The sequence below is a fragment of the Podarcis liolepis genome, assembly GCF_965112155.1.
Source record: "Podarcis liolepis genome assembly, chromosome: 8".
Classification (NCBI taxonomy): domain Eukaryota; kingdom Metazoa; phylum Chordata; class Lepidosauria; order Squamata; family Lacertidae; genus Podarcis; species Podarcis liolepis.
In genome coordinates this window covers 84,757,028-84,781,597 of record NC_139560.1, presented here as the reverse complement: position 1 = coordinate 84,781,597, position 24,570 = coordinate 84,757,028, and the positions used below count along the sequence as shown (strand labels likewise).

At 42.2% G+C, this 24,570-nt stretch overlaps 2 protein-coding genes across 2 annotated transcripts in view; both read left to right on the top strand.

Annotated features, from left to right (window-relative positions):
• Positions 1 to 24,570, top strand: part of LOC310713855 (uncharacterized protein) — a 305,933-nt gene that overhangs the window by 199,650 nt on the left and 81,713 nt on the right.
• On the top strand, positions 1,724 to 5,581 carry LOC310714132 (protocadherin gamma-B1-like). Its single transcript, XM_083519189.1, has one exon. The coding sequence runs from the start codon at positions 2,594 to 2,596 to the stop codon at positions 5,081 to 5,083; it is 2,490 nt and encodes an 829-aa protein (XP_083375315.1). The 5' UTR covers positions 1,724 to 2,593; the 3' UTR covers positions 5,084 to 5,581.

Below are 24,570 nucleotides of genomic sequence, written 5' to 3'. Positions count from 1 at the left end.
ATACCAGTGAGGATTGGATTTCACTGATCAAATTGTTGGTATTTAATTGAGCATTGGATGCAATGCTTAACCCATTGTTTTAATGTAGGAGGTCATGTGTAATGTGGATACAAACTTTTTTATGTGTATCGTTGAACTCCACAGAAGACGCTTTTGCTTTAATCTTTCGGAGGTGTAAATTGTGCAGCATGTTCTCAACACTGCCTCTGTGGACAGTTGAGATGGGCATGGTGGCACTATCTCTAGGCCTCTGTTTTGGCATGGCAGTATCTGGCCTTCTCCTCCTAGCTTCAAACAAGGCAGGATCTATCAGTTCCTGGTTGGGGCTCAATGGTAGTATTTCGTTCTTGTTGCTAAATTGGCCGAATGAGAGGGTGAATGACAGGAGCTTTCTCATCTGCTAGGCAGTCAATAATTAAAGACTGGCTGTAATTGGACCCCAGCCATTCTTTTTAAATGTGCCGCAACTGGCAAGTGCTATGTTGGTTAGAAAGCAAAAGGATCCTATAGTGGGCAGCCTAAGACCTGAAAGGACAGTTACCCAAACCAACCTTCATGGTATTCTTACTAGTTTGGGGGAATCTGGTAATGGCAATTACTCGTCTGTACTGAAGACCTCATTGACTGTAGCACTTACTGGCTCAGAGCTGATGATACCTAATGGTCTTCATTTGCACTCAGTGGAGCTGAGGGGTAGGGCACTGAAGAGAAAAGACCAGTTTCAGTATTGATCTAATACTTGGACCTTGGCGGGTGGGCATCAAAGGAGAAACATCATCCTACTTCTGAGGTAGTTTGTCTGTCTTTGGTCCCCACCATGCACACAGGCACTATGGCAGTGGTCACATCCTGGGATATGACTTTGACTGACTGGCTAAAGCAAGTGAGGGTAGCTGATGGGTCTCAAACCCTCAGTGAGTTAGGAATTGAGTTAGTCTGGTGGATTGAGCAGACAAAATAATAGTGGGTTCAGCAATCAAGAAGGTGGTTACTGCACATGCCGTAGAGGGAAGTGAGTGGCAGATCACTTCCTTTTCAACCTGGGAAGGTAACACATTTAGGAGAAGGAAAACTCTGATCCAAAACTCTGCTGCCTTGCAGGCTATCCCCTACACAAATCCAGAGTGTAGTCCGCAAGACAATTGGATGTCATCTGCTAATAATTTATAATTAATCCTTGATTGTGTAACAATCTAGTGAGCACTTGTTTGTATCTATTATGTCTAAGTTAACCTCACCCCTAAAAGCTGAGCGATTTTGTTGTTGTCTCCCAACTTGTTGAGATAAGATGTCTTCTGTTTCTCTCTCTCATCACTAATCATCCTGTAGATAGTTTCTGCATGAATGAAGCATTTGAACTCCAGAAACTGAAAGTGATTATTCCAATCTGATTCATGCTGAAAGGTCTACTAACAATGGGCAATTATGCACCAGCAGAGTGGCACTAACATCACTTTGTGGGTGGAAACCAGTGGAGGCCGACCAGGCCGTGCAGAGGATGTGTGTGTGTGTGTGTGTGTGTGTGTGTGTGTGTGTGTTTCAAGCTGCATACTCAGGATCCCTTACATACTATTGCCTTACAAAAAACCTATAATGTTATTGTTCTGTGTAAAGAAGAGGGTGATGAGCCATACCTGTGAGACTGTGAAGTAGATGTGCAAGGTCAGAAACACACATAGTAAATTGAATTAACACTAGAAATTGGAAAGCTATCTACCGTGACTGAATTACTGGAGCACATGAATGTGGGGGGAACAATGGCAAAGTTGAGAGCTGCTAAATAAATCTATTGAAGGGGTTGTCTACACAAATAGACCAATATTCTGAGCGCTAATACGAGGTGAGATGACAAAACTAAGCATGAGATGTGGGACTAATTTCAGTGATAAGCAATGTAATACAAGATGCTTCCTTAGGATATACACTCAAACACAAGAAGATATATACCTCTAAAAGCAGGCATTCTTGTTTCTAAGGTTCATGTGAAGGCCTAACTATAGGCAATAATACATTTTCCTCAATTTCTAAATAGTCCCATACTATAAATGATAATGTTTAATTGTGCAGCCTGTAATTCCATTTTTGTCAGCAGCACTGCAAATTAATAAGCTTGGAAATAAGTGTAAATATCTCTATCAACGCAGAGTAAAAAATTAACCTGCAAAATATCAAGATTGGGGTGAAAATTTAAGCTAGTAAAGAAGGTTCACATATTCTGTTTAAAAGCCTGCCTTGAGCCATCACATATAAACACCAACAGAGACCTTCTGTGACATGTATTGGGGAGAAATATCACTGGGAAAAGATTGCAGTTCTCTGCTTCAGACTCACAGTGTCACTGTTGGACAAGGCGGCAATCCAAGGGCAGCTGAAGTTCCACTGATGCTTTCTGCAGAGAGATCTCTTTGTCCCAAACTGCACATCGGGAATACCAGCAGACGCTGGAACAAACGTTTCAGCTGAGAAAGAAAAAAGAAAACACTGCAGCATATACAAATTAAGCCAAAGGATCCAATTCTTTTTTTACTGGGCAAAAAAATATCCTGTCTTGGTGGAAATCTGAAATCCTGTGCTCATCAAAGAGAAGAGGAAAATGAATATGAGAGGAATCCTTCATGGAGAGAGCTTTCAAACATCAGGAAGGCATATAACACTTCTGATATTATCATCTTTGTTTTGTGGAGCAGTTTTGGAAGAGGTTAACTATTCCATTCCTGAGGAGATGGCAAAGGGGTCTTTGGTGGGAAATCTTGCCAAGGATCTGGGACTGAATGCCAGAGAACTGAAGAGCAGAAACCTGCATATCCTTTCTGAAGGTAAAAAGCCATATTTCACTATCAGTGCACAAAATGGAAACCTGTATGTAAATGAAAGGATAGATCGTGAGGAAATATGTGGGGAGAGTGTACACTGTCTGATTAATTTTGAAGCTGTGGTTGAAAATCCTTTGAATGTTTTCCATATTATTGTAGCAATTCAGGACATTAATGATAATTTGCCACAGTTCTTAAATGAAATCATGAGGCTTGAAATTGTTGAATCCACATTACCAGGTACAAGATTTCATACTGGGAAAGCGGAAGATCCTGATATTGGGACTAATTCTCTCCAGAATTACCAGCTAAGTCCAAATCACTATTTCATTCTAGAGATTCGACAGGGAGAAGATGGCCATAAATATGCAGAATTGGTGTTGCAAAAATATTTGGATCGGGAAAGTGATCACTCCCTTCAGTTGATCCTTACGGCCCTGGATGGGGGTGAGCCCAGAAAAACTGGGACTGCCCAGATATGGATTAACGTCACAGATGCCAATGACAACCCACCAGTCTTCACTCAAGAGGTTTATACAGTTAGCCTGAGGGAAAATTCTCCTGTGGGGTCCCCAATACTCCAAGTAAAAGCCTCTGATAGGGATGAAGGTCTAAATGCCCAAATTCATTATACATTTAGTAATATTCCTAAAAGAGCCTACCAAAAATTTGACCTATTTCCACAAAATGGAACAATTACAATTAAGGAAGCTCTTGACTTTGAGGAAACAGAGAAGTACACTATGACGGTTGAAGCAAGAGATGGAGGAGGATTAGTGGCTCATTGTAATGTCAATATAAAGATTCTAGATGAAAATGACAATGCTCCAGAGATCATTCTGGCCTCCTTATCTAGTCCAGTTCCTGAAGACTCTGCTTCTGGAACACTAATTGCTCTCATCAACGTAAAGGATAAAGATTCTGGAGAAAATGGAAAACTTACATGCCATCTACAAGGTAATGTACCATTTCAAATAGTGTCAACTTCAAAGAACTACTATAAAATCCTCACAGACAGTCCTTTGGACAGAGAAAAAGCCTCAGGATACAACATCACAATCACGGCCACTGACAAAGGTAGCCCCCCTCTCTCCTCCAACAAAACCATCTCCCTGCAGATTTCAGACATCAATGACAACCCCCCTGCCTTTGAAAAATCAACCTACAGTGTCTTTGTGCCTGAAAATAATCCCTCAGGTGCCTCCATTTTCTCCATCAAAGCCTCGGACCCGGATCTGGACCGCAACTCACGTATCACTTACTCCATCCTCAACAGCAACATGGAGGAGCTGCCTCTCTCCTCTTACGTCTCCATCAACTCTGAGACGGGAACTATCTATGCACAGCGCTCCTTTGACTATGAGCAATTCAGGGAGTTTCACATCCAAGTGAAGGCCCAAGATGGTGGCTCTCCCTCTCTCAGCAACAATGCCACCGTGTGGGTGTACATTTTGGACCAGAACGATAACCGCCCTCGCGTTCTGTATCCTGTCCCGGGTGCTGAGGGCTCTGCCTTGTTTGAGATGGTTCCTCACTCAGCAGAGCCAGGCTACCTAGTGACCAAAGTGGTGGCTGTGGACGCGGACTCTGGGCACAATGCCTGGCTCTCCTACCAAGTGCTGCAGGCCACGGAGCCGGCCCTCTTCACCATTGGGACCCACACGGGAGAGATCAGGACATCACGAGCCCTTCTGGAGAAAGATGCTGTGAAACAGAAGCTGGTCATCTTGGTGAAGGACAATGGGAAGGCTCCGCTCTCAGCTACTGTGGTCCTCAACCTCGTGGTTGCCGAGAACTTCCAAGAGGCACTTCCGGAAATGACTAGGCAGTCCAGTGACACAGAACATCATTCTGACCTTCAGTTTTACTTGGTGCTGGCTTTGGCATTGATCTCATTTTTATTCCTCCTGACGGTGATACTGGTCATTGTCATGAAACTTCGACAATCAGGAAATCCCAAATTATTCCAATGCTTTGAACCTAATACTAAGGCCCAGGTCATATTTCCACCAAACTATGAAGAAGGAACTTTACCTTATTCCTACCAACTCTGCCTATCGTCAGAGATGAGGAAAGAGCAGATCTCTTTCCCGAAACCCCATATCCAGGTGGCAGAAAACTTGCTATGCAATGATAGCTCTCAGGTGGTTCTTGTGGATGGCAACTGTGGGGATGCCAATGCCAAAGAGGAGGTTGGTGAGCAGGTAAGCTTTGTTTCAGAAACTGTGATGTTGGCATCACAACCTTGTTCCTTGTATGAGCATAACTAGTATTTTTAGCTGTCTTCCTCTTAACTGCCTAATTTGCTAAATGAGAGAACTAAAAAAAATCAAATTATATTACTAGCACCAGTTGTTCAGACTGTAGAAAACTTTTTTTACAAGTAGTCTACAAATTGCAATGACAGAGGCTAAGTCTGAAAATGACGTTCAGGTGAGTCTTCATGAATTATGGAATTTATATCCTGTTCTTCCTCCTTGTAATTTTCTTCCTGTAGATTATTAAAATATCACCATCATTATATACAGTAGTTATTTTTTAGTTCCTCCTAGAGGTTAGATATGTGGATTTTTACTTCGTTCACTCACATAGTTTATTCATCCTGTTCTGATTCGAGTTAACTGAAAAATGTGTAAAACATGAATGCTTCCTATTTGTTCATAGTAGATCTTTTGGAGTGTTTTGAACTTCTCTGGAAGATTTACATACAAAGAACTTGTATGAAATGCAGAATGCTCAGAAAAGCGCAACTAAGATGGTCAAGTGGGTGGAACAACTTCTTTATTCGGAGAAAATACAATGCTTAAAATATTTAGTATAGATCAAAGACAAGGGAGAAGCGATATGGTCCTGCCAGTGCCACATTTCAACCACATCTACAGGACAGCAAGTAATTTAAGTGGGAGGTGCAAGGCAACCAGTGCTAGGAAGCAACATTTTTGTGGGGCATGTCCTGAAATGAAAGGTTCCAGGTGGATATAATAAGGGAAGCTGAAACAATAACAGGATACACTTTATCAACGGTTATTCTGATTGTTTTATTCAGTTGTATTAAGGGTTTAATACTAGCAGAGTAGTAGTCCAAGACTTGTTAACTATAGCAAGAACAACTATTTGGTATAAGTTGAGTGGAGTGTCTGGTTAAGAACACCAGCTTTACAGGAGTGGAGTATGGGACATATTATCTATGGTTAAACTAATGAATATGGTAAGAGTCAAAGTGCGGAGACTGATAACATTGTTGTGGAAAAATACAACATTTTCATACTTAATTTGCACAATAAGGTTCAAGATAATACAGACGCACACACACTGTTAGAAACTTTATAAATCGGTATGCTTTCTTTGAGTGTATAATATAAAACTATTGAAACTTGTATCCAGCCATTATTTTTATTTATACAGAACAATCACACATACTTTACACATTTTAATAAATAAATAACTTATGGGAATTGCTCCCACAAAAAGCTGTGATGGCCACTAACTTGGATGCCTTATAGACAACTTCATGGTGGCCGCAAGTCGTGCTAACTAGAAGTAGGAGGCCTCCAAATGCCACAGTGGGAGACAAGTTGCTTAACAAGAAAGGCCTTGGGTCTGATCCATCAAGGCTCTTCTTATGTTGTTACATTTTAATGAAAGGAATTGTGTGTCCTGATGTTGTGTGATAGACTGGTGGACAAAGGACTATAAGCGTGTTAAAGTGAGGCAATGCTCTGCTGGTGATCTCTTGGCTATGTAGCTTCCATTCAACAGGGTTCAATTTCAGTGGGACAGACATCAAGGCAAAACATGTTTTCAAGAGGCTGTATATCTCCAGACTGGGTTTTGAGTCTTGTGACCTGTTATGCGCAGCAATCAGAGGAGCTGTTGCTTTAATGTGTACAAACTGAAAGCAAATAACTTGAAATTTGCTAAAGGGAAAGTACTGTACATTGCACAACATGGTTTTCCTTGCAGTTCCTTGAGTGGTCCTCTAAGTGTCAGTGTTGGCCAGTATGAGAGCCAGAGAGAGGACAGAGATCCATTGATGCTTCCTAGACTGCAGTAACTCCCATCACTGTTGTTCAGATCAGGCCAGCTGAAGAGCACAGAGACAGGGAACTCTTGCAGAGAAGGAAAAATCTCTTTTGCTTTGAACACCTATAAGAACAAGGGAAATTTATTCTTCCTCAGTGATACCTCATGTTGTTTCCTTCATCACTGTGAGAGCTTGAGCATAGGAAACTGAGAAAAGGAAGCAGCCTGTTTTTGAGAGAACCAGCCAGATGGAGAGAAGGCACCCAGGGAATGGCAGGGCACTCACAAGGCAAGTACTGCTTCTCTCTCTCTTGTCTTTTACCTGTTGGGCTGCATCAGAGCAGATTCATTATTCAACCCCTGAGGAGATGGCAAAGGGTTCCGTTGTGGGGAACCTCGCCAAGGACCTGGGACTGAGCGCCAAAGAACTAAAACATCGCAATCTGCACACTGTGTCTGTGGCTAAAATGCAGCATTTCAGTATCAATGCAGAGAATGGAAACCTCTATGTAAATGACAGGATTGATAGGGAGGGGATATGTGGCAAAAATCCACTTTGCTTTGTTCAGTTTGAAGTTGTGGTGGAAAACCCGCTGAATGTTTTCCATGTAACAGTAGAAATCCAGGATATTAATGATAATGCGCCCCAGTTCCTGAATAGCAATATCAATTTAGAGATCCTTGAATCCACTTTACTAGGCACTCGATTTCTCCTTGGGAAAGCGGAAGATCCTGACATTGGGATGAACGCCCTACAGGATTACCAGCTGAGCTCCAATCAGTACTTCAATTTGGAAGTTAGAGAGAGAAAAGATGGAAATAAATATGCAGAATTGGTGTTGCAGAAATCTTTGGATCGGGAAAAAGAACAAACCCTTCACTTAGTACTTACCGCAATGGATGGGGGTGAGCCTAGAAAAACTGGAACAGCCCAGATACGGATTAATATCACCGATGCCAATGACAACCCTCCCATTTTCACTCAAGAGGTGTACAAGGTCAGTTTGAGTGAAAATGCTCCTATTGGATCCACGGTGCTCCAGGTCATAGCCTCTGATGATGATGATGGTACAAATGCCCAAATCAGGTATCATTTCAGCAACATACCAGCAACTTCCCAAGAGAAATTCAGTCTAGATCCCATTGCTGGCATAATCACCCTCTTGGAGCGACTGGATTTTGAGGACAACGATGAATATACTATGACGGTTGCTGCAAAAGATGGCGGAGGATTGGTGACTCATTGCAATATTGAGATAAGGGTTCTTGATGAGAATGATAATGCCCCGGATGTGACCTTAACCTCCATGTTCAGCCCTGTTCCTGAAGATTCACCATCTGGAACCTTAATTGCTCTGATCAATGTAAATGACAAAGATGCCGGTGATAATGGAAAAGTTACCTGCTATTTAAACAGTGATTTGCCCTTCAAGATTATTTCCTCATCTAACAATTTCTACAAACTTCTGACAGTCAGCCTTTTGGACAGAGAAAAAACTCCTGCATATAATATTACAATCACAGCCACTGACAAAGGAACTCCGCCTCTTTCCACACACAAAACAATCTCACTACAGGTTTCGGATATCAATGATAATGCCCCTACTTTTCAGAAACCATCCTACAACATCTATGTGCCAGAAAACAATCCTTCAGGTGCCTCCATTTTCACCATCAAAGCTTCGGATCCTGATACGGACCAGAACTCACGGATCACATACTCCATCCTCAACAGCAACATTGAGGAGTTTCCCATCTCCTCCTATATCTCCATTAATTCAGAGACTGGCACCATCTATGCCCAGAGATCCTTTGACTATGAACAATTCAGAGAGTTCCGGCTGCAAGTGAAGGCCCAAGATGGGGGTTCTCCCCCTCTCAGCAGCAATGTGACCATCAGGGTGTTTGTTCTTGACAGGAATGATAACAGCCCTCGTATCCTGTCCCCCTCACAAGAAGCCAAGGGCTCAGCCTTGTTTGAGATGGTGCCTCGTTCGGCCGAGGCAGATTATCTTGTCACCAAGGTGGTGGCCGTGGATGCAGATTCTGGACACAATGCCTGGCTCTCCTACCACCTGACTCAGGCCACTGAGCCGGCACTCTTCACGGTTGGTTCTCATACTGGAGAGATCAGGACCGCCAGGGCCTTTGTGGAGAGAGACGCTGTGAAACAGAGACTGATCATTATAGTGAAGGATAACGGACAGCCGTCTCTCTCGGCCACCATGACTCTGAACCTGGTGTTTGCTGAGAACTTTCAGGAGGCCCTTCCGGAAATGAAGAGCCAACCCAGCAGCTCGGAGTATCAGTCTGACCTGCAGTTCTACTTGGTGCTGGCCTTAGCTGTGATCTCCTTCTTGTTCCTCTTGACCGTGATTCTGGCCGTTACAATGAAGCTCCGTCAATCAGGGCATCCCAGGTTCCTACAGTGCTTTGGTCCTGTTCCCCATTCCAAGAATGGTGCCATCTTCCCACCCAACTTTGAAGATGGGACTTTGCCCTATTCCTACCAGCTGTGTCTGTCTTCTGAGACCAGGAAGAATGAGTTTGCCTTCCTGACACCCAGTGCTCAGATGGTAGACAATATTCTTAGCAGTGAGAAACCTAGTGTTCCTTTTACAGGCAATGAAGGAAACAATTTTCAGTCTGAGATGGCGAATGGTGAAGAGGTAAGATTTGTTCTCTGCAGTTACATGCATGGTACACTCTGTAGTTCTTTACCGTTAAGTGACATTTCAATACAACCTTTTATACATCATATGTACTTGCCTTTTCATTTTTCAGTCTTTAGTTAATTTTCCATCTAGATTCATGAATCATCATCTTCTTTATATATAGTAAACAGCTGAGGCTAAACTACCTGTTGCAGGTATAGTCTATTTTCTCCATTGCATTTTGAGATTTCTAGTTCAATCCTAACCATATCTACCCAGATGTGAGTCCTGTTGAATTCAGTGTGACTTTCTGTCAGGTAAGAGTGCTTAGGATTTAAGCTTTGGAATTTGAATAGTGGGAACATGAAATTAAATGAAGTGAAATGGATATATATATTGCTTATTTAATCTTATGAGTGGGTGTGGAATGTGCCGGCGTTTTTATTATATAATTGAGAAGGTATACTTCTTTCTGTATGGCAGTTGTGTGCTATTGAGTTCAATAGGGCTTACTCCCAGATTGTGCAGTCCTACCTTGGAAGTCAAACAGAATCCATTCTGGAAGTCCATTTGACTTCCAAAACCTTTGAAACCCAAATTGTTGCTTCAGATTGGATGCAGGAAGCTCCTGCAGCCAATCAGAAGTCTCAGAACCCCCATTGGACATTCGGGTTCCAAAAAAATGTATGCAAACCGGAACAATCACTTCCGGGTTTGCGGCATTCAGGAGACAAAACCTCCGAGTTCCAGGGTGTTCAGGATCCAAAGTACAATTGTATTCCAGCTTTCCAGCATAAGTAGCTTGAACATTAAATAATATAGTAAATGAGGAAGATAATTATTTTCTGATCATTTCATGACATGGGGTGGGAGCAATGTGCTGATGCTTCTATTTTATGATCATAGCCCCCTTCTTTCTTTCCTTTTGAATCAAGAATGGTCAACTACAACATTCAATTATTGGAGTACAATGTATCATTTTTCACCAGTAGTGCATTGTAGCTACTTGGATTTAAAATAATATGATATGGCTTCACTAGGTCTAAAATGATTTTAATTTCGGATATACTAGAGTCCTTACAAAAGTCTGAATAGGCTACTTGTGCTTCATGTTGAAGAACATTGTACAAAGTACTTTGACATCATGGTTCGGATCTAGAGTTTCCCTGTTTCATTTAACAGTGCAGATTGGATTTCACTGATCAAATTGTTGGTATTTAATTGAGCACTGGATGCAATGCTTAACCCATTGTTTTAATGTAGCAGGTCATGTGTAATGTGGATGCAACCTTTTTATGTGTATCTTTGAACTCCACAGAAGATGCTTTTACTTTAATCTTTTGGAGGTGTAAATTGTGCAGCATGTTCTCAACGCTGCCTCTGTGGACAGTTGGCGTGGGCATGGTGGCACCATTCTCTATGCCTCTGTTTGGCATGGCAGTATCTGGCCTTCTCCTTCTAGCTTCAAACAAGGCAGGATCTATCAGTTCCCAGTTGGGGCTGAATGGTAGTATTTTGTTCTTGTTGCTAAATTGGCCGAATGAGAGGATGAATGACAGGAGCTTTCTCATCTGCTAGGCAGTCAATAATTAAAGACTGGCTGTAATTCGACCCCAGCCATTCTTTTTAAATGTGCCACAACTGGCAAGTGGTTAGTAGTACTAACAAGTAGGTTAGAAAACATAAGAATCCTATAGTGAGCAGCCCAAGACCTGAAAGGAGAGTTACCCAAACCAACCTCCATGGTATTCTTACTAATTTGGGAGAATCTGGTCATGGCAATTATTCGTCTGTACTGATGACCTCATTGACTTACTGGCTCAGGGCTGATGATACCTAAAGGTCCTCATTTGCACTCAGTGGAGCTGCGGAGGAGGGCACTGAAGAGAAAAGACCAGTTTCAATATTGATCCAATACTTGGACCCAGAATGGCGACAACTGTTTAATGTGCCTGGCAGAAAAGATAGTTCCTAGCCTCCATCTTGGCATTAAGTATGTCATCACTGAGGTTGTAGAAGTAGTATAATTTAATCATATGTAGACCAGACTTGTAAATAAATAAGTTGTGGCACATAGTCAAATCCATCCACTGTGTCTGGCTTCATGCTGGGGTGTGGAAGCAAACATGGACCACACTTTTTACCTGTATTGTGTAGTTCAATCATGTTTCAGTATGCGTGATATAAAATCCACCACTAGGTCAAGACTAATCGGCAGTGGTCTTCTAGAGTAGAGCGTGGATATTGATTATTTAGCTGGAGATACATTAAAGCCCTTTATGCACAACTAGTTGATCATATTTATTTTATAGTTGTAAACTGCTTAGAGACTGCTTTTGCTGAAGAAATGTGAATTGTGGCTATCTTGGATTATTTAGGGTTATGTATATAGTGGGCTGGATCCAGACTTGGCCATACATAGAGTCGAAGCATTGAAATCAACTTGACAAGTGAGCTATTACTGAGTTAAACCACATTGATTTTTGTGGATCAGCTATACCATGACTAAGGCTGTTATCCAAATCCTGGCTTGGGTGTCGTGAGGCATAACAGAGCAAAGAGACCACTGTCACATCCGCAGCATTGCTGCTGGTCTGGGCAGAAGGTGGAGGGGCACCTCACTTAGACCCACATCAGGCCCAGTGCCACCACGGGACAGTAGTGGGACTGGTTCCTGTCTCTCCCTGTCCTTGTCCCCTTTCAGAATTTTTCGTCAGCTGCCATGAGTGGAGATCCCACTGGCATGACCAAGCATACATTTGGCAGAGGGAACAGGCAATTCTGCCGCAGCAGAGTGACCCCCTGTGGGTAGAGGCCACTAGAGGCTGGTAGGGCTTGGCTGAGGAACAGCTCCAACCAATCCAAACCCTACCACCACCAGCGCAGTGCAAAAGTTTGCAGGCTAAGTCTGGAGCTAAAGCTGAGTAAAGATCCTCAAATATCCAGGATTTGTCAGAACAGCAACATTACTTATAATATATATAAGTATAATATATATATTATAATATTATATAGTATTAGTGCAATTATTCCCATACTGCAGGAAGAGCCTTGAGGGAAGTGTGGCTTACTTAAGGGAACCTGCTGAGTTCATGCCAAATGCAGGACATAAACTGCATTACTATTCTGTTTCTTACACTACACCAGCTGAAGACACTTAAAGCACATTGAACACTTGAATTGCACTTAATTCAATTTATACACAGAGGTTGGATGGCCATCTGCCATGGATGCTTTAACTGAGATTCCTGCATTGCGGAGGTGGGAATAGATGACCCCTGGGGTCACTTCCAACACTAAGATTCCATCATTCTATCTCTCCTTCCTTGGAGGTTTTTAAAACCTTGAATAAAATTTCCTCAATTCTCCCATCGTCTTTTTCTTTATACACCGTAACACTTCATAGAGAAATCCACTAGAGTAATACAATTTTTCTCATAAAGAGGTTTACAGATTGATATTCTTGGTAACAATTGTAAGTGCTTTAAATTGAGGAAATGACTCTATACTGTGTTTTTATTGCTTGTTCTTTACTGCAAATACTCATTTTTTACCTGTAATACTAGTGAAAAGATAACACAAACAAAACACAAATATTTCTGCTTTATAACAGAAGAGGGTTCACATATCCTGTATCAGAATGTAGTTTGAGTCATTAAATATAAATACCACCATGCCATGTCATGAATTAGGAGAGAAAAATCACTGGGAAAAGATTGCAGTTCTCTGCTTCAGACTCACAGTGTCACTGTTGGACAAGGCGGCAATCCATGGGCAGCTGAAGTTGCACTGATGCTTTCTGCAGAGAGATCTCTTTGTCCCAAACTGCACATCGGGAAAACCAGCAGACGCTGGAGCAAACGTTTCAGCTGGGAAAAAAGAAAACACTGCAGCATATACAAATTAAACCAAAAGATCCAGTTATTTTTTTTACTGGGCAAAATAAAATCTCCTGTCTTTGTGGAAATCGGAAATCCTGTGCTCATCAAAGAGAAGAGGAAAATGAACAGAAGAGGAATCCTTCATGGAGAGAGCTTTCAAACACCAGGAAGGCATATTACCCTTCTGATATTATCATCTTTGTTTTGTGGAGCAGTTTTGGAAGAGGTTCACTATTCCATCCCTGAGGAGATGGCAAAGGGGTCTTTGGTGGGAAATCTTGCCAAGGATCTGGGACTGAATGCCAGAGAACTGAAGAGCAGAAACCTGCATATCCTTTCTGAAGGTAAAAAGCCATATTTCACTATCAATGCTGAAAATGGAAACCTGTATGTAAATGAAAGGATAGATCGTGAGGGGATGTGTAGAGAGAGCACACACTGCATTATAGATTTTGAAGCTGTGGTTGAAAAGCCATTGAATGTTTTCCATGTAAGTGTAGCAATTCAGGACATTAATGATAACATCCCACAATTCATAAAGGGCAATATTGGGCTTCAAATAATTGAATCCACATTGCCAGGTGCCAAATTTCTTCTTGGGAAAGCTCAAGATCCTGATATTGGGATTAATTCTCTCCAAAATTACCAGCTGAGTTCAAATCACTATTTCATTCTAGAGATTCGACAGAGAGAAGATGGCCATAAATATGCAGAATTGGTGTTGCAGAAACCTTTGGATCGGGAAAGTGAGCACTCGCTTCAGTTGATTCTTACGGCCTTGGATGGGGGTGAACCCAGAAAAACTGGGACTGCCCAGATATGGATTAACATCACAGATGCCAATGATAACCCACCAGTCTTCACTCAAGAAGTTTATACAGTTAGCCTGAGGGAAAATTCCCCCGTTGGGTCCCCAGTACTCCAAGTAAAAGCCTCTGATAGGGATGAAGGTCTAAATGCAGATATTAGTTATATTTTTAATAACATCCCAGAAACAGCCCACCAAATATTTGAACTAGATCCACAAATTGGTACAATTACAATTAAGGAAGCTCTTGACTTTGAGGAAACAGAAAAGTACACTATGACCGTTGAAGCCAGAGATGGAGGAGGATTAGTGGCTCACTCTAATGTTGATATAAAGATTATAGATGAGAATGACAATGCACCAGAGATCATTCTGGCCTCCTTATCCAGTCCGATTCCAGAAGACTCTGTTTCTGGAACAGTAATTGCTCTCATCAACGTAAAGGATAGGGATTCTGGAGAAAACGGAAAAATTACCTGCCACTTACAAAGTAATGTTCCATTTAAAACAGCATCAATATCTAAGAATAACTACAAAATCCACACAGACAGTCCATTGGACAGAGAAAAAGCCTCAGGATACAACATCACAATCACGGCCACCGACAAAGGTAGCCCCCCTCTCTCCTCCAACAAAACCATCTCCCTGCAGATTTCAGATATCAATGACAACCCCCCTGCCTTTGAAAAATCAACCTACAGTGTCTTTGTGCCAGAAAACAATCCCTCAGGTGCCTCCATTTTCTCCATCAAAGCCTCGGATCCGGATCTGGGCCGCAACTCACGTATCACTTACTCCATCCTCAACAGCAACATGCAGGAGCTGCCTCTCTCCTCTTACGTCTCCATCAACTCTGAGACGGGAACTATCTATGCACAACGCTCCTTTGACTATGAGCAATTCAGGGAGTTTCAGATCCAAGTGAAGGCCCAAGATGGCGGCTCTCCCTCTCTCAGCAACAATGCCACCGTGTGGGTGTACATTTTGGATCAGAACGATAACAGCCCTCGCGTTCTGTATCCTGTCCCGGGTGTTGAGGGCTCTGCCTTGTTTGAGATGGTTCCTCACTCGGCAGAGCCAGGATACCTGGTGACCAAAGTGGTGGCTGTGGACGCAGACTCTGGGCACAATGCCTGGCTCTCCTACCAAGTGCTGCAGGCCACGGAGCCGGCCCTCTTCACCATTGGGACCCACACGGGAGAGATCAGGACGTCACGAGCCCTTCTGGAGAAAGATGCTGTGAAACAGAAGCTGGTCATCTTGGTGAAGGACAATGGGAAGGCTCCGCTCTCAGCTACTGTGGTCCTCAACCTTGTGGTTGCCGAGAACTTCCAAGAGGCACTTCCAGAAATGACTAGGCAGTCCAGTGACACAGAACATCATTCTGACCTTCAGTTTTACTTGGTGTTGGCTTTGGCATTGATCTCATTTTTATTCCTCCTGACGGTGATACTGGTCATTGTCATGAAACTTCGACAATCAGGAAATCCCAAATTATTCCAATGCTTTGAACCTAATACTTTTCCTAAGGCCCAGGTCATATTTCCACCAAACTATGAAGAAGGAACTTTACCTTATTCCTACCAACTCTGTCTATCGTCAGAGATGAGGAAAGAGCAGATCTCTTTCCCAAAACCCCATATCCAGGTGGCAGAAAACTTGCTATGCAATGATAGCTCTCAGGTGGTTCTTGTGGATGGCAACTGTGGGGATGCCAATGCCAAAGAGGAGGTTGGTGAGCAGGTAAGCTTTGCTTTCGGAACTGTGATGTTGGCAGCACAGGCTTGCTCCTTGTAGGAATAAAACCAGACCTTTCTTTCTGTCAGAATGCACCAGCACTCAGTTCTGGCGCCTCTCAGGTAGGCTGTTTTGCCATTATAAGAGAACAAAGTAGGCACCTCTTTGCCTAGACAAATTGCACTGAGTAAAACTAATATTTTTAGCTTGTCTTCCTCTTACCTACCTGATTTAGTACATGAGAGAACTAGAAAAACATGAAATTATATTACTAGAACCTGCTGTTCAGAATGTAGAGAATTTTTTTTACAAGCCCTCAAGTTGCAATGGCAGGGGCATTTTCAATGCTGTAGCTGAAAATTATGTTCAGGTGAGTCTTGATCTTGTTATGGTTTAAAAGTAAAGGTAAAGGGACCCCTGACCATTAGGTCCAGTCGTGGCCGACTCTGGGGTTGCGGCGCTCATCTCGCTTTATTGGCCAAGGGAGCCGGGTGTACAGCTTCTGGGTCATGTGGCCAGCATGACTAAGCCGCTTCTGGCGAAACCAGAGCAGCGCACGGAAATGCCGTTTACCTTCCTGCCGGAGCGGTACCTATTTATCTATTTGCACTTTGACGTGCTTTCAAACTGCTAGGTTGGCAGGAGCTGAGACCGAGCAACAGGAACTCACCCCGTCGCGGGGATTCAAACCACCGACCTTCTGATCTGCAAGTCCTAGGCTCTGTGGTTTAACCGACAGCACCACCCGCGTCCCTGTTGTTATGGTTTAACTTCTAGTAATTATGAATGAAATGGAAGAGTGCGGTGAATTTGAGTTTTCCGTACTAATGTAGATATCAATAATAAGGTAACAGCAATTCAATGTAAGACCCCATGTAAGAAAGTGCAAAGAAATCTTTTTTTCACATATTTTGTCATCAGCGGTGACTCACTAGGAACAAGATCCTGGAGTCATAGTGGATAGCTTGATGAAGATATTGACTCAGTGTAAAACAGATGTGGAAAAGGTGAAAACCATGGTAGAAATTGTTAGGAAAGGAATTAAAAATAAAACTGAAGAATGTTCAGGAAAGAGCAAGCACAATGACAGGTGGGTGGAGTAATTCCCCTATGAAAAAAGGTTATGACATTTTTTATTTTTAAGTTTAGGGGAGAAAAGGCAAATAAGGAAGGACATAATTGAGAGGCATAGATTTCAGCATAGTGTGGAAAATGCAGAAATAGAAAAGTTTTCTCTCTCACATAACTAACAAGAGGCTGTGATAGCCCACAGCCTGAATGGCTTTAAAAGAGGTTTACACAAATTCCATGGCTACTAACCATGTTGTCTAGGTTCTGCCTCCACTGCCAGAGGCTATATGCCTGTGAGTATGAGGTTCATGGAATCACAGGTGGTGGCAGTGCTGTTGTGCTCATGTTCTGCTTGGGGGCTTCTCATGGGCTTCCGGTGGCCTCCATGAGTCCTGGACAAGCTCCACCTTTGGGCCAATATTGCAGGCTTCTTCTTATGTTATGTTTCTTTGTTCTTTATAACAATGTAAGTTATAGTTCACCTTATAGTTCGGCTATGGAATTTGCTACTACAAGATGCAGTGATCACCCCCAACTTGGTGGCTTTAAGGAGAATTAGATCATATGAGGGCTCCTACAGGAAAAATGGCAAGATGTAAATTTAATAAAGAAATTTATGGTGGATAAAGCCATCACTGGTTTGTAGTCATGGTGGCAATATTACCTCTAGTCTGAGAGGCATTGTGCCCCTGATTTTAGTTGCTGTGGTCCAAGAATGGAGCTTCTGAGAGGAATCTGGCCAGCCACTGTGGGAGACAGGATGCTTGACTGGATAGGTCAATGGTCTGATTCAGTAGGACTGTTCTTATGTTTTCATGGAATGGAATTCTGTGCATGGGTATACTGTGTGGTGTTGTGAGACAGACCGTAAGATGAAATTTAATGAATTTAATTAATGGGGGGAAATTGCATCTTGTGGGCTATTATACAGAACAATAATAGGGGCTATTACCATTAATGTGGACAAATCAAAATCAAACTACTTCTGTTATTTTCCAAGGAAACCTCTACAGTATCATAAAATCCTTCTGAATTAGATATCTTGATTTCTTGTATCACTCTCTTACTTTGTCTTTCTATTGCTCTCAGTTCCTGACCGTCATAATGTAATTATCACAATCTTTTCATTTAATGTATTTTCATATACTACTTAATTGCCGAAGTCTCTAATCTATCAATCCTTTGACATCCTCCTTCATCTAGAGCATATGAGTTCAAATATACCAGTAATGGTGTGTACAAACTGCATGATAATGTGCATTCAGTGCCGGATTCAGATACGCCTTTTGGGGGTGCTGTGCACACGTCATCCCGATGTCAGCCCTGTCCCACACTATTTGTCATTTTAGGTGTATCCTTCTGGAATGGTTATAATCTGTTTTGTGCCAAGATTGTACTTCTCAAGCACTTGTTGCATGCAAGTGTAGACCAAGAATGCTTTCTTAGGTCACCTCCTATTGGAGCAGATCTACTGATGTTGCATGGCTGTGACACTGCAACTCACCTTGTTTAACCTGTCTGTGAATGAAAGAGGCAAAAACAAAAACGGAGCAGTACAGCAACTTAGCTCTCTCCATAAAAAATATGTATATGTATATGTATATGTATATGTATATGTATATGTATATCAACACATCAGTTTCCAACCCCCTCCCAAAAGACTGAAAAATATGTGCTTTTTTAAGGTATGTGATAATAGGAAGTACTGATGGGGAGGGGAACACAGAACTTCATTACACACTAGTTTGAAAACATGCCCACCTGTGTACAGACAGCACAGAGAGTAGCTGCTACTTTGGATGATGTTATTGCACAAAGGTGTGTGAAATTGCAAACAACCAGGTCTTTTTTCCAGTAGCACCTCTCCTGAGCGTTCCGGCAGACCTGGGATGGATTGGGACTTGGCGTGGTGAGTGTTTTGGGCTCTTTTTAAGGTAGTTGATGTGGCGTGTGTTTATGATGGCTCCCAAAAAGAAGCTCAACAAATTTGGGAGTTCCTGCACCTCTCTTTGTAAAAAAGAAGAAGAAGAAGAAGCACTGCAAACAACTACGTACAAAGTGAGGGGGGGGGTGATTTCCCCTGTGCATTTTAGAGGCTACATGTGTACACAGCCTATGATGTCCAACAAACCTATTTCATGTTTTTGGATCCAATACCATGCCAAGCGCTGGTAGAGCAATTACTGTAATTGTTCCTGCATTGGTGGTTAGATCCTGCTCTGGCCACAGGGGAGCAAATGCTGCAGAAGGAGCTCTGCATGGCACCAGCAAGTAGGAGTCTGCTATGGAACTAATACCAGTGAACAGATTTTTATGACCCACCACTGCCTAAGTAGAAGCGGGAGAGATCTTAACATTGCTGCTTGTTGTACCCTCAGTAAACAGGCGCTGTCTAAATAGAAGCTGTTTATTGTACCCTCAGTAAACAGAAAGGAAGGAAGGAAGGAAGGAAGGAAGGAAGGAAGGAAGGAAGGAAGGAAGGAAGGAAGGAAGGAAGGAAGGAAGGAAGGGGGATGCATGGGATTCTCTGAAAATGTTCCTTACCTCCAGAATTTGGCAGATTGTAAAGATTCAACTGTAAGGACTTGTAAGGAAACTATAATCAAAAGCACAGAAAATAGCACTTCTGAAAGACAGAGGGAGCAGACGCTAGATGAATACTGTTATATGAGTCAGCATTGTGATGCTGTGGCGCAAAAGAGCTGGACCATGCGTAGTTTGCATTTACAGGAGAACTCTTGGAGTAGCCAGATTCCTACTAGGGACCAAGAATAACTGTTCTGGATACATGCATTCCATAAATGCTGATTGACAGACATCTAACAACTTAGGAAAGATTCAAAAAAGAATTATTCCAGCCCTTCTGCTGAAGAAAATAATTATAATAAATAAATTTTCAGAAAATGTTTAATTAAGCATCCATTAGTTTGCATTTTTCATATAATTTTTTTTAGAATGTTTTACTTTGAAATTATTTTACAAGTTCCCTCCCCTCACCCGCCCTCATAATGTTTTGTGAGGAATTCCTAGTAGATGCTATGATGTATTGAGCCTTGAAAAGACACACATATTTCCAGTAAAAATGTTCTTAAAATACTATATATATTTAGGAGTCAATGTTCCAAGAGCTAGGGAAAATGCATAAAAACATAAGATTTTCATGATTTTCCTCTAACATTAGGATTCCTGTGTACAAATTTCCATACTTGTTTATGTGGTAACTGTGCCCATTACATACCTATGTAGAAAACTTAATCTTACCAAGGAAGGTTTAACTGACTTGTTGGTTATTGGGGTTCTCTCCTTTTCTAGAGAATAAGAATCCACTTACAAGGCATAACTTGGTGTTTCATGATAAATTAAAATAAATACTCACCTGGTTTTGTTTATCTGTGAAACAGAGTGCACATCAGCAGCATTCCCGCTTATGTGGGATACCTCAGTTCAGTAGAGTATGAGACTCGTAATGTGGGTTTGAGCCCCATGTGGGACAAAAAGATTCCTGAATTGCAGGGGATTGGACTAGATCACCTTTGTGGTGCCTTCAAAATCTGTGATCCTATTATATGTCTTGTGTATTGACGCAAATAAATGCATTAAATTGATAGAGCAAGGAAACACGAGCATGACATTTAGTGATAAAACGGGTTAGTAATTAATTTGTGCATTGTATTTAAATATTTCTCTCTCTCTCTCTCTCTCTATATATATATAATATATATAATACACACACACACACACACACACACACACACACACACACACACACGGAGTTGGATATACAATGAGAATCGAAACAAAAAAATGTAGTGTGTGCAGTTCCTGGCTGTGACTCTGAGTGTCGCTGTTGACCAACCAAGGCTAAGAAATACACTGAGAAATTCAGCCTTCCCAGATGAGCAGCTCAGCTCAGAAAATGCTGAGAGATCAGAGTTTCAGTGAACATTTTTGCTTTGGGGATCTCAGCTGCAAGACCCTTTCTGGCAACACTCCTTCATCCTGAATCACAGATCTCCCCAACAGCTTCATATCAGACCAGGAATGGCAACAGCAAAGTATTCTCAAGCTTGCAAAAGGAGAGTTTTCTTTTTATTTCTGTTTGCTAACATCTGCCAAGCCATCACCAGACAGATCCAGTACTCCATTCCTGAAGAAACTGAGAGAGGCTTTTTGGTGGGGAATATTGCAAGGGATCTTGGACTGGACGCAAAGGAGCTCTCAGATCGTGGAATTCGCATTGTTTCACCAGGTAGGACTCAGTATTTTGCTTTGAATTATAAGAGTGGCCATTTGCACACCACAAAGAGAATAGACAGAGAGGAGATCTGTGGTCAGGAAGAGAAATGCATTTTGAATTTTGAGATTATAGTTGAAGATTCAATGAAAATTTATGGAGTTGAAGTGGAAGTCACAGATATCAATGACCATGCGCCCACCTTCCCGTCAGAGAAACTAGTGATAAATATCAGCGAGAATGCAGCATTGGGGTCCCAGTTTCCCCTCTTGGAAGCTCAAGATCCTGATTTAGGAAACAATTCTCTACAGGGGTACAAACTCAGCAACAATAGCCATTTTTCTTTGATTCTCCAAACATCAGTTAAGGGCAAACAATATGGAAAAATTGTGTTGGAAAGACCTCTGGACCATGAAAAAGAAGCAGTTCATAATCTTATCATCACCGCATATGATGGTGGTGATCCAGTCAGGAGTGGCACTGCGCAGCTGCACATTACAGTCCTGGATGTGAATGACAATGCACCAATTTTTAGCCAACGCATTTATGAAGTGAGCGCAAGGGAGGATTTACCTATAGGAACCATTGTGGTTACATTAAAAGCTACTGATTTGGATGAAGGGACCAACAAAGAAATGACATTTTCCTTTGCAAAAATCACGGGAAAGATTTCCCAGATATTTCACTTAGATACACACACAGGTGAGATAACACTCATAGGAAGCTTAGACTACGAAGACTCTGCTCTTTATGAAATGGAGGTCCAAGTCCATGATAGTGGAGGGCTATTTGACACTTCAACTGTCATAATATTTGTTACTGATGTAAATGACAATGCACCCAAACTGGAAATAACTTCACTTATCAGCTCCATCCCTGAGAACTCTCCACCAGCGACTGCAATAGCCCTTTTGAATGTGCAAGATGAGGATTCGGCAGAGAATGCAGAAGTCACGTGCTCTATCCCCAGCAACCTCCCCTTTCTACTGACAAAAGCCTATGGCAACTACTACAGTTTGGTGACAGCAAGAGCCCTGGACAGAGAGCAGGTGGCAGCCTACAACATCACTGTCACAGTCACGGATCACGGGACCCCTCCACTTTCCACATCAATTGTTATTCCACTTGAGGTTTTAGACACAAATGACAACCCTCCACACTTCCTGCAATCTGTTTACACTTCGTATTTAATGGAGAACAACCCAAGAGGGGCCTCCATATTTTCCCTGAAGGCTGATGATCCAGACTGTGGAGAGAACGCCAGAGTCACTTATTCCATCATTGAGCACAACATCAGTGACTCCCCAGTATCTTCCTTCCTCTCCATTAACTCTGAGACTGGGATTGTCTATGGCCTGATCTCTTTTGATTATGAGGAGATGAGGGAGATGAAGTTTCTGGTCAAGGCCCAGGATGGAGGTTCTCCACCACTCAGCTCCAACGTCTCAGTGACTCTCTTCATCCTGGACCAGAATGACAATGCTCCCCAAATCCTGTACCCCTCCCCTCCCACTGATGGCTCCACAGGGATAGAGCTGGCCCCTCGCTCCTCTGAGCCAGGCTACCTGGTCACTAAGGTGGTGGCCGTGGATGCGGACTCTGGCCAGAATGCCTGGCTCTCCTACCAGCTGATCAAGGCCACCGAGCCAGGGCTCTTCACTCTGGGGCTCCACACGGGAGAGATCAGGACAGCCCGCTTCTTTCTGGAGAAAGATGCTCTCAAGCAAAGCCTGGTGGTTTTAGTCAAGGACAATGGGCAGCCACCTCTCTCTGCTTCAGCCACTCTGACTGTGGTGCTGGCTGACACCATCCCTGCAATCCTCTCAGACCTGAGCAGCATCTCAGCTCCTGTGGAGCCTCCGTCTGACCTCACCTTCTACCTGGTCCTTGCAGTGGCTTTTGTCTCCTGCTTGTTCTTCATCTTCCTCCTTGTGTTACTGGCAGTTAAACTTCATAGGTGGAGATATTCACAGTCTGGAACTGAGAAGTTTAGTGGAGTTCCAGTTTCACAGTTTGTGGGGATTGACGGAGTCCGAGCATTTCTGCACTCCTACTGCCAGGAGGTTTCTCTCACTACAGACTCTAGGAAGAGCAATTTCGGATTTCCCAAGGGAAATATTTCCAATACTATGACCAGTCACCAGCCCTGTGAGATAAATGATCCCTTTCTCATTGCTGAAGAGATTGCAAACAGTAATGGGGATTCAGCCAATATACAGGTGAAGTTTTGCTATCAAATCAAAGGTTTTTCACTTTATATTTTCAGTTAGACATTAATGCCATTTATATTATTTGTTTTGCACTTGTTCTGAAGAAATGGAACTGGAGACATATTCTCTCATTTATACTTGTTCTCTTCAGATAAAATGAGGTTTGGGAGTTCACATAGTTCACTTTTTGTATATGTGGTTGTTTCTGTTGCAAGCAAATGCGTGTAGAGATAGGAGAATTGTAAACAGCTTGTCCCACAAGAGCTTAAGTGCTTAAAGAGCAACCATGAGACAAATATTAGAGATATTCATATATTTTCTTGTTCAGCGATTTTTGCATGATTGTGATGGTTTTCTTGTTTAAATTGAATGCTTCTTTCGGAGCTTCTTTCTTGACCTTCTTGCCTCTTGGAAAGGTTATTTAGTTCTCAAATAATAGTATCTGTGGAAAATCCAGGCTTCCCAAAATATTTGAACTTTTATTTACTGCCCTCTAATTCTGTGTCTGAAATAGTTTATGTCTTTACTCATATGGATAGATCAGTTGTGTGTTTACTAAACAGGGTCAATAATCTATCTAATTAGTATTTTCCAGCCTTATGAGCAGTAGGTGGTAACTCAGGTGTTTCTCAGCCTAGTTTTATTAGATGTTTTAAAAAACTGGAGATATCAGGAATTAAACCTGTATACTAAGTAAGAACTCACCTAGTTTATTGGCCAAGTATGTGAGCTGATAGGCATGAGATCTGTAATTTGAATTTTGGCTCTTGCCACAAACTTTGGTGACATTAAATGATTTATTGCATTTAAAAATGGAAATAGATCCCTTGGATGGGACAGCAGAAGCAGAGTTGCAAGAAAAATCCTAACCCACTTCATTATTTGCACTGAGAAGACGAAAGGTCCCATTGATACTGTCTCTGCACCCATGGTCATGATCCTGCTCCCCCAATGACATCTATTTCCATTAAGAATGCATTTTCATTCAATGTAATAAAACATTTAAAGCCACATATACTTTTGCTCTCATTAGGCATGTTACTTTTTCTCATTCTCAGCTGCAAATCTGTAATACCAGTGCAATAAATAGCACTGGCCTAACAGTCAGAAGTGCCATATAATGGCCAAGTATTGTCTCT

Coding starts and splice junctions, on each gene's coding strand:
- LOC310714132 (XM_083519189.1), top strand. CDS start 2,594: ATGAATATGAGAGGAATCCTTCATGGAGAGAGCTTTCAAACATCAGGA.